Source organism: Oncorhynchus keta, chromosome 18 (assembly GCF_023373465.1).
Source record: "Oncorhynchus keta strain PuntledgeMale-10-30-2019 chromosome 18, Oket_V2, whole genome shotgun sequence".
NCBI lineage: Eukaryota > Metazoa > Chordata > Actinopteri > Salmoniformes > Salmonidae > Oncorhynchus > Oncorhynchus keta.
Genome location: NC_068438.1, coordinates 18,410,935 through 18,424,098, shown reverse-complemented (window position 1 = coordinate 18,424,098; position 13,164 = coordinate 18,410,935). Strand labels below are relative to the sequence as shown.

The window sequence follows — 13,164 nt, the reverse complement described above, 5'->3', positions numbered from 1 at the left end:
CATTTGCAATTTCTAACAACCTATTTTTGCTTTGCATTATGGGGTATTGTGTGTAGATTGATGAGGGAAATAAACTATTTAATCCGTTTTAGAATAAGGCTGTAACGTAACAAAATGTGGAAAACGTCAAGGAGTCTGAATCATTTAAGAATGCACAATACATGTTAGTCAATCATTTCACCCACACCGCTCCCACGTGTGAACGAGCGTCTGCATAGCCAAGCGCTAAAATAGAACTTGACAAGCTGCAAGTCCTGCCTCTCCCATCTACTCATTGGTTTTCAGGAGCATACAACCCCATGTGGGTATTTCAAAGATGAACGAGGAAATATTTATCTTAGATAACTAACTAAAAACTCAGAGCATCATTTTGAGGTCATATGCATTTAACATTTTAATTACTCTGCCATTTTCAAAGTCATGTCCCCCTTCCTCGACTTTCCCTAAATAAGTCTATTCAACAGAGTTTGTGTTATAAGAAGTTTAGGACAAGTAATCCCCCCCTTCCTTCACCCTTTGGCTGCCATATGACAATGGCCCATTGAAACTACACCTAAACTATATCAAAACCAATCTCACACATAGGCCTATAATAATAGATTGCCGAAAGATGAAATTGACAACTGACTGGTGGATATCTTTATGTGTTTAATAGTCACATGTACAGGGTTGCAGGTGTGGTTGCTGGGTACAGTGAAAATCATAGGCTCCGAGCTCCAACATGCAGGACTTAGTGAAATAAAATAATGACAATTGTAATAAAAACAACAATATAAATATAAAAATAGCACTATATACACATCATAACAACTGTAGCAGTGATGAATAAATGTCCATTGTGGTGGAGACAGAGTAAAGACTGTTGAGGAGGTGGGGCTGATTGACCATAGCGGGAGCAGCATGACCATTGAGGGTGTCTGGGGACCACGTTAAATAAAAACAATACAAATTACAATTGAAAAAATTATAATATACAATAATATTAAACAACTGCAACAGTGATGAATGTTGTTGGGGTGGGGGCAGAGTAAAATCCAGATGAGGAGGTGGGGGAAAATGTCCAAAGCGGGAGTAGCAGAGGGGAATGTCCATAAGGGGAGTAGCAGGAGAGGGGGGAGCAGGTATCTGACTAGTTGTGGCTATTCAGCAGCCTGATGGTCTGAGGGTAGAAACTATTGCCCAGTCTTCCAGTTTTTGCCATGATGCTCCTATACTGCCCGCGTCTGAGTGATTGAAGCAGGGAGAACAGGTCATGGCTTGGGTGGCTGGGATCCCTGATGATCTTCTTGGATTTCCTGCAACACCTGGTGTCTTCCAGGGCAGGCAGTGTGCAGCCAATGCGTTCGGGTGCACGTGTCACCCTCTGAAGTGCCTTGCGGTCCGCAGTGTAGGAGCTGTAATACCAGGCTACACAGTATGCTCTCGATGCTTCTCCTGTATAACAAAGAGGACCTTAGGGGACAGGACAAATTTCTTCAGCAGCCTGAGGTTGAAGAGTCGCTGCCGTGCCTTCTTCACCACGGTGTCTGTGTGGTTAGACCATTTCAGCTTCTCTGTGGCCTGTAGGCTAGTATTTCGAAGTTATTGACAGTCTCCACGACGGCTCCGTTGATGAGGATGGGGCGTGTCCAGCCCGGTTCCTCCTGAAGTCCACAATCAGCTCCTTTGTTTTGCTAACGTTAAGGGAGAGGTTGTTTACCTGGCACCACACCTTCAGACTACCTACCTCCTCCAGGCTGTCTTGTTGTTGTTGGTAATCAGACCTACTACTGTTGTGTCATCAGCGAACTTGATGATGGTGTTGGAACAGTGTGAGGGCACACAGTCGTGGGTATACAGGGAATACTGGAGGGGACTGAGGACGCACCCTTGTGGGGCCCCCATGCTAAGAATCAGGGTCAAGGAGGTAATATTGCCTACCTTCACCACATGGGGGCAACCCGTCAGGAAGTTCAGGACCCAGTTGCAAAGGGAGGAGTTCAGACCCAGGGCCATGAGCTTTGTAATGAGATTATAGGGCACTATGGTATTGAAGGCTGAGCTGTAGTCGATGAACCTCCTCACATATAATTTTTTGTTACTTTGTAAAAAGCTAAATTCATTGTTTCATGGTATCCAATTGGTAGTTACAGTCTTGTCCCATCACTGCAATTCCCGTACGGACTCGGGCGAGGCAAAGGTCGAGAGCCGCGTGTCCTCCGAAACACAACTCAGCCAAGCCGCACTGCTTCTTGACACAATGCCCGCTTAACCCGAAAGCCAGCAGCACCAATGTGTCGGAGGAAACATTGCGCACGTGGCGACCGTGTCAGCGCGCATTACGCCCTCCACAGGAGTTGCTAGTGCGACAAGAACATCCCTGCCGGCCAAACCCTCCCCTAACCCAGACGACGCTGGGCCAATTGTACGCCGCCCCATAGGTCTCCCGGTCGCGGCCAGCTGCGACAGAGCCTGGACTCGAACTAGGATCTCTAATGGCAGAGCTAGACTTTGACCACTGCGCCACTCAGGAGATGCATTGCTTTTGTCCAGGTGGGTAAGGGCAGTGTGCAGTGCAAAGGCGATTGCGTCATCCGAAAATTGGAGAGGGTTGAGTGTGTTGGGGAGGGAGGAGGTGACATAGTCTTTGACTAGCCTTTCTAAGCACTTCATGATGATGGAAGTGAGTGCTACTGGTCGATAGTCATTCAGTTCAGTTACTTTCCCTTTCTTGGGCATGGGATGATAGTGGACATCTTGAAGCAGGTGGGTATAGCGGCCTGAGCTAGGGAGAGATTGAAAATGTCCAAGAATACAACAGTCAGCTGGTCTGCACATGCTCTGAGGGCACTGCTAGATGACATCTGGGCCGGCAGCCTTGCAAGGGTCAACGCTTTGATTTACATACGTCCTCAGTGGAAACTGTGTGTGAAGTTCACATTGTCATCATCGGGGGCTCTCCTCGGCAGCTCAGGGTCATTGTGCTCGGATCTTGAGAAAAAGGTGTTTAGAGCCTCCGGTAATGTGGCGTTGGTGACCACGATGTGGCTTTCTTTTTGCAATCCGTTAGGAGCTCCTCCACATACGTCTTGTGTCCGACCTGCTGAATTGCTCCTCCACTTTGTCACTATACTTGTGCTTCGCTATCTTGATCGATCTGTATAGGTCGTGTTCGTACTATTTAACCAAACTATTGTCCCGGTCACCTTGCCCTGTTCATAAGCAGCATCACTCTCTTTCAGTTTTCCTACAAGGCTGCTACCAATCCATGGTTTTTGATTCAGGAATGTCATCTATGCATTTTTTTAAATGAATCTGGTGACTCAGTCTGCGTATTCATTGAAGTTATCTCCAGAGGCAACCAGGAACATATTCCAGTTCAGTTGGAGCGAGAATTCAGATTGGTAGGAACAAAGCTGTACAGACTCAGTTTAGCTGAATGAATGGAAGTCTTCCAGACATGGCGTTAATGCTAGTTAGTATTTGCTCACGAAATGAGCTCTAACTTCCTTCATACTGGACGCAGAGACATACAAATGGAATCGACGAGTTCATCTGACTCTGGGGAAGTAGATTTTCCAAAATACATAAGTATCCCTTTAATTAAGGCATGAGCTCTATTTCATAGAATATTACAGCCACTATTCCATGAGTTCTACATGTGAAGACTTGTAGCAGCATAGCCATATAGACTACTAAACACTAGTAACAGAACACAACTTGAAATAAGATATTACGTTATTTTGAAATACAATTCCTTCGTTTTTTTTGTTTCTGAAGACCTGCCTAAATGAAATAATAATGGATTTCTTTGTGATGGTGTAGGCTATAACACTTGAAATGTAGTGTTTTGTGTTTTTAAGTGATTTTAATTTTGGACATCTGTTCCAAAGCGTTCCCACGCATATGTGATCATATCCAAAATGTAAGCAAGGTTTGAAATTATGTTTAAGTAAAATATCATATCTGTTAATGTTTCTTTTGGGAAATTTGCAGTCTACAAATTATTTTGAATTATGTTCAGGCCCCTTGACCATCTGCTCAAGAAGAAAGAACAAATAAAATAAAAAATAAATAAATAAAATCGATCTGCGGTTAAATTTGATTTATTTATCCGTTATTTTACCAGGTAAGTTGACTGAGAACACATTCTCATTTGCAGCAACGACCTGAGGAATAGTTACAGGGGGATGAATGAGCCAATTGTAAACTGGGGATTATTAGGTGACCGTAATGGTTTGAGGGCCAGATTGGGAATTTAGCCAGGACACCAGGGTCAACACCCCTACTCTTACAATAAGTGCCATGGGATATTTTAATGACCTCAGAGAGTCAGGACACCCGTTTAACATCCCATCCGAAAGACAGCACCCTACACAGGGCAGTGCCCTGGGGCATTGGGATATTTTTTTTTAGACCAGAGGAAAGAGTGCCTCCTACTGGCCCTCCAACACCACTTCCAGCAGTATCTGGTCTCCCATCCAGGAACTGACCAGGACCAACACTGCTGAGCTTCAGAAGCAAGCCAGCAGTGGTATGCTGCTGATGATCCCTGACCTAATGAGAATTTTAATGGGGGCACCGGAGTACCGACATTTTGACTTTGCTAGTGCACACACCATTTTCTACAAGGGAGAAAATAGAAGGCAACAGAGGGAGGGGAGGGAGATGAGGAAGTAAGATAGTGAGCACATTAAATGTTGACAATGTTTTATGTGGCACTTTTCACAATAGTTTGTTTGCTGAAGTTCAAACCAGTTTGATTATTTGTTACATTGTGGTTAAAATTATGAATAATCATATTCATAATTAATTCATCAGATGCGTGACGCGATCTTGTCATTTTTCCAATGCACCTAAAACGTTTGTAATTCATCAACACTGTTGAGTACAAGCATATTGAGGCTAATGACATAGGGTAAAGAAAACGTTTTCACATACTGGGTACCCACATACCCTCTTGAACTGACCCATATTTTCCAGCATTCTAGAACAGTGAGTGGACTCCTGTATTTATTGGCCATTTGTTTAATTAGAACGCAGGTGAAATCTGTTCAAACGCAGTTTCTTGAAAATTATGACTTTTTAATTTTTAAAAATTATTTAACTAGGCAAGTCAGTTAAGAACAAATTCTTATTTACAATGAGAGCCTAGGAACAATGGGTTACCTGCCTTGTTCAGGGGCAGAACAGAACTTTACCTTGTCAGCTCAGGGATTTGATCTGGCAACCTTTCGGTCACTGGCCCAACACTCTAACCACTATGCTACCTGCCGGATAAGGTTAGCAAGAAACGTGTCTTGTGTAGACACAGTGCACAACGTAAGTGGAAAACAAACTGAGCTGCAACACAGATGGCCAAAAGTCTGGGGTGTATCGATCGACAAAATATTGATCGAACATAAACAGAAAACAATGTTGCTGGTAGTAGCGTTTTGCTGGTATTCACACTAGTGCTTAGTATTTTGTGTATCTATGCACTCTCTTACAAACCTTTCTGTAATGTATAGAACAACTACATTCTCTTTAAATCAACTTGTAATCATGGTTGAGAAGACTTGTGGGAAATGTTTATACATTGTTTTCATATGGAGTTCACACATCAAACTTTCCCTTCTAATTTTCTACAACTAGCCTACCATCCCTACTTGAATCTGTCATTGTCTGGTCAACTCAGGACAGAACTTTCCTAGACACTGCAGTGAATTTGTTCTGACCTGAGTTTACCAGTCAATCAAGGCCAAGCCTTTCAATGGAGAAAAGAGGAATCGGCTAGCAGGCCTTGAGTTTGACAAGTGCTCTAGCCTAATTAGAATAAAAGATAATAAACTAGAAATAATATAAGATACAATCTCTCAGTTTATGTCGAAACAAGTAATTAAAATCATGTTCTAAAAACAGTATTGTTTATGACACAAATGTGCTAGCTGTCACACCCAAGCTTCCCCAGTGTGCTAGCCATTACCCCCAAGCTTTTGCAGAGGGGCATCTCTGTAATCTCTCATCACTCAATTGAACTATTAAAAAAGCAGCTCAGGAGTGATTAAGACATCGTAATCGATTAAGACTTGGCAGCAGCCGCATCTACCAACGGGTCAATAAAGACTTGTTAACTCCTTCACAGGGAGAAGCGTGACAACTTGGAATCGGTTTTCAGTCCGTCACCAATATCAGACAGATTATGGAAGCTCTAATTAAAAAAGTATCCTGCCACTGTTGTGATGTTGGTATTGATTTATTCACCCAAATGTCTCGCCACTCCACCCCAGGCGTAGTGTAGCATAGCATATGGACGCTTGGCAGGAGACAGAGTCTAAGTCCCAAATTGCACCCTATATACCCAATAGGTCCTGGTCAAAAGTAGTGCACTATGTAGAGAATAGGGTGCCATTCAGGATGTAAACACAGATGCACAAGTGACAAACACCAACTGAAACAGTCTGCCCTAAGAACATGATGTGCAAAAAAACAGTGCAGTAGCCCTTTGTCGAGCACATGTACTGCAGTGTGAGGACATCAAACATATGGCCTGTTATTAAACCTCTTAATCCCCCAATCCATAAATATTTACATGAGGGCCATAAACAATAACTAGTAATGCTGCATACATACAGTGCCTTGCGAAAGTATTCGGCCCCCTTGAACTTTGCGACCTTTTGCCACATTTCAGGCTTCAAACATAAAGATATAAAACTGCATTTTTTTGTGAAGAATCAACAACAAGTGGGACACAATCACGAAGTGGAACGACATTTATTGGATATTTCAAACTTTTTTAACAAATCAAAAACTGAAAAATTGGGCGTGCAAAATTATTAATATTCTTCAATATTAAGTCTTATAGGCACTTTAGTGTTGCCAGTGTAACAGTATAGCTTCTGTATCTCTCCTCGCTCCTACCTGGACTCGAACCAGGAACACAAGCCACCCTCGAAGTAGCGTTACCCATGCAGAGTAAGGGGAACAACTATTCTAAGTCTCAGAGCGAGTGACGTTTGAAACGCTATTAGCGCGCACCCCGCTAACTACCTTGCCATTTCACATCACACCGTTACACCAGCCAAATCTCGGGAGTTGATAGGCTTGAAGTCATAAACAGCAGCGCTGCTGGCAAAATGCACGAAAGTGCTGTTTGAATGAATGCTTATGAGCCTGCTGGTGCCTACCATCGCTCAGTCAGACTGCTCTATCAAATCATAGACTTAATAATAATATAATAACACACAGAAATACGAGCCTTAGGTCATTAATAATGGTCAAATCCAGAAACTGTAACGGTCTGTAACGGTCGTCGTCGGTGGAAGAAGGTGAGGACCAAGGTGCAGCGTGGTATGTGTACATATTTATTAAATGAACACGGAAATAACAAAATAACAAAGAGAAACGACCGAAAACAGTTCTGGCTGGTGCAGACACACAACAGGAAACAGGCTGCCTAAATATGGTTCTCAATCAGGGACAACGATTGACAGCTGCCTCTGATTGAGAACCATACCAGGCCAAACACAGAAATAGCAAATCATAGAAAAACTAACATAGACAACCCACCCAACTCACGCTTTGACCATATTTAAGACATAACAAAAGAACTAAGTTCAGAACGTGACACTATCATCTCGAAAACAAGACATTTATTCTTTCAGCGGATTACGGAACCGTTCCCTATTTTATCTAACGGGTGGCATCCATAAGTCTAAATATTCCTGTTACATTGCACAACCTTCAATGTTATGTCATAATTACGTAAAATTCTGGCAAATTATTTCGCAATGAGCCAGGCGGCCCAAACTGTTGCATATACCCTGACTGCGTGCAATGAACGCAAGAGAAGTGACACAATTTCATCTGGTTAATATTGCCTGTTAACCTGGATTTCTTTTAGCTAAATATGCAGGTTTAAAAATATATACTTCTGTGTATTGATTTTAAGAATGGCATTGGTATTTGTGGTTAGGTACACATTGGAGCAACGACAGTCCTTTTTCGCGAATGCGCACTGCATCGATTATATGCAACACAGGATACGCTAGATAAGCTAGTAATATCATCAACCATGTGTAGTTATAACTAGTGATTATGATTGATTAAGTTTAATGCTAGCTAGCAACTTACCATGGCTTCTTACTGCATTCGCGTAACAGGCAGGCTCCTTGTGAGGCAGGTGGTTAGAGCGTTGGACTAGTTAACTGTAAGGTTGCAAGATTGAATCCCTGAGCTGACAAGGTAAAACTCTGTCATTCTGCCCCTGAACAAGGCAGTTAACCCACCGTTCCTAGGCCGTCATTGAAAATAAGAATGTGTTCTTAACTGACTTGCCTAGTTAAATGGGTAAAAAAAGAATAATAATGTTTTAATAAAAAACGGGCAAAATCGGCTTCTAAAATTACAGATTTCCGATTGTTACTTGAAATCGGCCCCAATTAATTGTCCATTCCGATTAATCGGTCGACCTCGAGTGAAGACACTTGCCAGTTGGTTCGCATGCTTTGAGAACACATCCTGGTCATCCACCTGGCCCCATGGCTTTGTGAATGATGACCTGTTTAAAGGTTTTGCGCACATCGACTACCAAGAGCGTTATCACACAGTCGTCCAGAACAGCTGGTGCTCTCATGCATGCTTCAGTGTTGCTTGCCTCGATGCAAGGCATTTAGCTCGTCTGGAAGGCTCGCGTCACTGGGCAGTTCGCGGCTGGGTTTCCCTTTGTAGTCTGTAATGGTTTAAGCCCTGCCACATCCGACAAACGTCAGAGCCGGTGTAGTAGTATTCAATCTTAATCATGTATTGACTCTTTGCTTGTTTGATGGTTTGTCTGAGGGCATAGCGGGATTTCTTATAAGCGTCTGGATTAGTGTCCCTCTCCTTGAAAGCAGCAGCTCTAGCCTTTAGCTCATTGCAGATGTTACCTGTAATCCATGGCTTCTGGTTGGGATATGTACATACGGTCACTGTGGGGACGAACAATGTTGTGGATGCACTTATTGATGAAGCCAATGACTGAGGTGGTATACTGCTCAATGCCAATGGATGAATCCAGGAACATATTCCAGTCTGTGATAGCAAAACAGTCATGTAGCATAGCATCTGCATCATCTGACCACTTCCGTATTGAGCGAGACACTGGTACTTCCTGCTTTAGTTTTTGCTTGTTAAGCAGGAATCAGAAGGATATAATTATGGTCAGATTTGCCAAATGGAGGGTGGGGGAGAGCTTTGTATGCATCTCTGTGTGTGGAGTAAAGGTGGTCTAGAGTTATTTTCCCTCTGGTTGACCATGTGACATGCTGGTAGAAATGAGGTAAAACAGATTTAAGTTTGCCTGCATTAAAGTCCCCGGCCACTAGGGCCGCCGCTTCTGGATGAGCATTTTCTTGTTTGCTTATGGCCTTACAGAGTTGGTTGAGTGTGGTCTTAGTGCCAGCATCGGTTTGTGGTGGTAAATAGACGGCTACGATAATAATATAGATGAGAACTCTATTAGTAGATAATGTGGTCTACAGCTTATCATAAGGTACTCTACCTCAGGCGAGCAATACCTAAAAAACGTTTTAAATATTAGATATCGTGCACCAGCTGTTATTGACAAATAGACACACAGCCCCACCCCTCGTCTTACCAGGCGTAGCTTCTCTGTCCTGCGGGTGCATGGAAAATCCTGCCAGCTCTATATTATCCGTGTTGTCGTCCAGCCACAACTTGGTGAAACATAAGATATTACAGTTTTTAATGTCCCGTTGGTAGTATAATCTTGATTGTAGGTCATCCATTTTAAATTTGCCAATGATTGTACATTAGCCAACAGAATGTATGGCAGTGGGGGTTTACTCACTCGCCTAAAAATTCTTAACAGGCAGCCCGACCTCCGCCCCATCTGTCTTTTCTTCACGCAAATGACGGGATTTGAGACTGTTCCCGAGAAAGCAGTATATCGTTCGCGTCGGACTCGTTAAAGTAAAAATATTCTTCCAGTTCGAGGTGAGTAATCGCTGTTTTGATGGTCCAGAATTTATTTTCAGCCATAAGAAACGGTAGCAGCAACTTCACTACATTTCTAAAGAAAATGATGTACTTTTTACTCCATACATTTCCCCTGACACCCAAAAATAATTCACACACTTATCAAGAGAACATCCCTGGTTATTCCTACTGCCTCTGATCTGGCGGACCTATTAAACACATGCTTCATTTGTAAATTATGTCTGAGTGTTGGAGCATGCCCCTGGCTATCAGTAAACTTTAAAAACAAACAAGAAAATGTAGCCATCTGGTTTGCTTTATAAGGAATTTGAAATTATTTTTACATTTACTTTTGATACTTAAATATATTTAAAACTAAATACTTTTTTACTCAAGTAGTATTTTACTGGGTGACTTCCCATGATTGGGTGACTTCCCATAGTAATTTTCTATTAAAAAGGTATCTTTACTTTTACTCAAGTATGAAAATTGGGGACTTTTTCCACCACTGCTTGTAACTGTGAAATACAGATGTATATTTAGTGTTAGAGAAAATGTGCATATTTTCTAAAGTTCTCTCCTGATCAAACATCTGCCCCCATCACTGTGAACTTCTCACAGAGCTTGCCTTCCATTACTCGTGAGGAACTCACCTTTCATCTCCTATTAATCTTGTCCATCTATGACAGTGTTTTTTGTTTAAAATGATCTAATTATTTTAGATTACTGGCCATAAATCGGTCTCTGAATGTGCTACAGCAACGAAACCACTCTCTCCTGCTGAATTGCGATGTAAGGATTCCAGGCATATGCATTGTTAGTGGCTGTTCGTGATGTAGGGTTTAGTCAGGAGTTGATGCACAGTCGGAAGAGCGAATTAAATGGAGGGGCATGCCAGCTTCAAGTGGTGTCAGATTTCACATCCTGCTTTACACAGGCAGAAGAGACATACTCCTGTGTCCATGAGAATCAGGACTACCACTTAATGCAATCCATTTCGATCTATGGTATCCACATACTGATTTATAAGTGAAAATGTCAGTCGGAACCGGTACTAGAACCAAGTAGGTCCCCAAAACAGGGGACTTTACATCTAAGAGGTTGTACAGTACAATGCCATCACACATGCGCGCACACACACTATCAACCATAGATTGATATTGGCATGATGTTTCAGTCTTAATTTTGCATCATACAGTTCAATAATTACAGCATATTTCTGAACACAGAAGAGGGACAGATATTGGTTACAATGCAACGTTCATCTGTCACATTGGTTACTGAACCCACACTTCAAACCCACTGCAACATATGAAGATAGAAAAGAACATCTTGTACTAAGCACAGAACAAAAGATGTATGTCATTACATAACTTATACCTGTGAGTTCAACAAAGTTTGGTAACAGAATGATGTCACAAACTGTCATTCTGTTAGAAAACTTAGCATACTCTTAGCATCACTGTTCTTCAAGCAAATGTATTTAGTCTCTCCTTATTCATATGCTGCTTTTAAGGAATAAACAATTGTTTGTGTCTGTGGAGCACCAGCTAGAGGACAACCAGACCAAGCACACCTAGTACAAGGTGCTGTGTCCCTCCCTGTAAGGTTGAGGCTTCGAAGCTCACCTGGTCCAGGGTGGGGTCCCGTGGGTGCTGGATCTCAGCTGCTACCACAGCAGCAGGAGAGGAAGAGTAGGGGTTGTGGAAGGCACAACCTCTACACTGTAGCAGCCTTGTCACAGAGCACTCCACTGGGTCCCAGATAGAATTGTAGGCTGTACGTCTGTGTGTGTGTGTGTGTGTGTGTGTGTGTGTGTGTGCGCGCTTCAGAGAGTGAAAGAGAAAATGAAAATAAAGGACAAAACAACTAAATGCAAAGTAACCCACAGAAAAGCCTGTAGGGAGACAGCATCAAAGGCCTCAGCCGCCAGCCACACATTAACTCACTCGTCAGCACAGAAAGTCGTACACCTTAATCCTGGGGGAAAGTGAATACGTATAAACGCTCTTTGGCTAGTGACACTGATTGCTGTTTTATAACGACAGATAGTTTAAATGGATCATTACTTTGAAGGGACTGTAAATACATATACCAACGGAACTATAGAATGCTGTTGGGGAAGTGTGTACTGTATGTATGGATGAAAGGTGCTTGGATCAGAGAAATAGAATGATTCATTCTTATTCTTTGGCTTGGATAGCACCACTGTCAAAGGGAAAAGTGACTAGGGGATTCTAGCAGGCACCATGGCTTCTTTTGTCCTGAATAATCTATTGAGTCAGTGATTTGGGTGGATCCAGGTTAGAGCCTTTCAGAGTTGGGACATCGTTCAGACAGGTTGGTTTCTCTACTTCAAAGAGAGGGGAGCTCCCCAGCATAGACTTATGGCATCAATGAAGCAGGGGTTTTGTAACTATGGAAACATCTTGCTGACTGCAATGTTTAGCTCCTATAACAGTGCTTCCCTCTCTTTATGGTCATCCCCAGAGGTACTAAAACAAGCCCGAACAAGGAAAGTCTGTAATAGCAGGTTCTTCGTATGTGGCTGTATTATTCCACAGTGAAATCACAAATGAACTAATTCCTGTAGGTTAGGCAACAACGTAAAGATTAAAGATAAAGTCAGATGTATTATTTATTTAATGTCTACCTGTAGTGTTGTTGTCCCTGTAAGGCTGAAGACAGCTTCTGAGGGCCTGTAGGGCCGCTATGCCCCCATACCACCAGTGGGGTAGGGGGGACATGGAGGCATGGACAGTGTGCCGGTGCCTTTAAGCCTAGCTATCTGCTCCAGATAACATACAGTGCTCTGCAGCTCACTTAAGGTACACGGTCACAAGTTACAACATCTGTTGATTTGATTGAGGATCACTGACATAAGGATATGTGTTTATTTGTGGGAATTAAATGTACCCTCTGCCACAGGCAGTAGCTGCTGCCCACACACAGCACAGTCGTCCTCTGGAACAGGGTCTGTGGTTGTTAGTCCTCTGAAAGACAAGACTTGAGTTGGCATGATGTGCATCATATTAGCCATGTCACATACAAACAATGTGCATCACTACTGTTCAGATACCTAGGCTCCAAACCTGGTCTATGCAGTGGCCCCTAATGCACCTTCCTCCTCCGAGAGGCCCTGTTGCCCCCTCTATCCTGCACCTTGATGCCTAGAGGGGGAGAACAAGCAACAGATGGATGGTTTTGATTTAATTTCCAAATGAGCAC

The 13,164-nt window shown here is 42.8% G+C and overlaps 1 protein-coding gene across 2 annotated transcripts in view; it reads right to left on the bottom strand.

The window, feature by feature from the left end:
- LOC118397386 (Fanconi anemia group J protein homolog) overlaps positions 1-13,164 on the bottom strand; it is a 114,825-nt gene that overhangs the window by 57,954 nt on the left and 43,707 nt on the right. Inside the window, exon 21 of one of the 2 annotated variants that reach the window (XR_008067931.1) lies at positions 11,565-13,106. Coding sequence is in view for 1 of the 2 variants with exons in the window: in XM_052467518.1 (XP_052323478.1) it covers positions 13,048-13,106 (59 nt within the window). In the remaining variant the exon portion in view is untranslated. Of the gene's footprint in view, positions 1-7,127; positions 13,107-13,164 lie in introns of those variants that run through there. The other variant, XM_052467518.1, reaches the window with a different exon arrangement.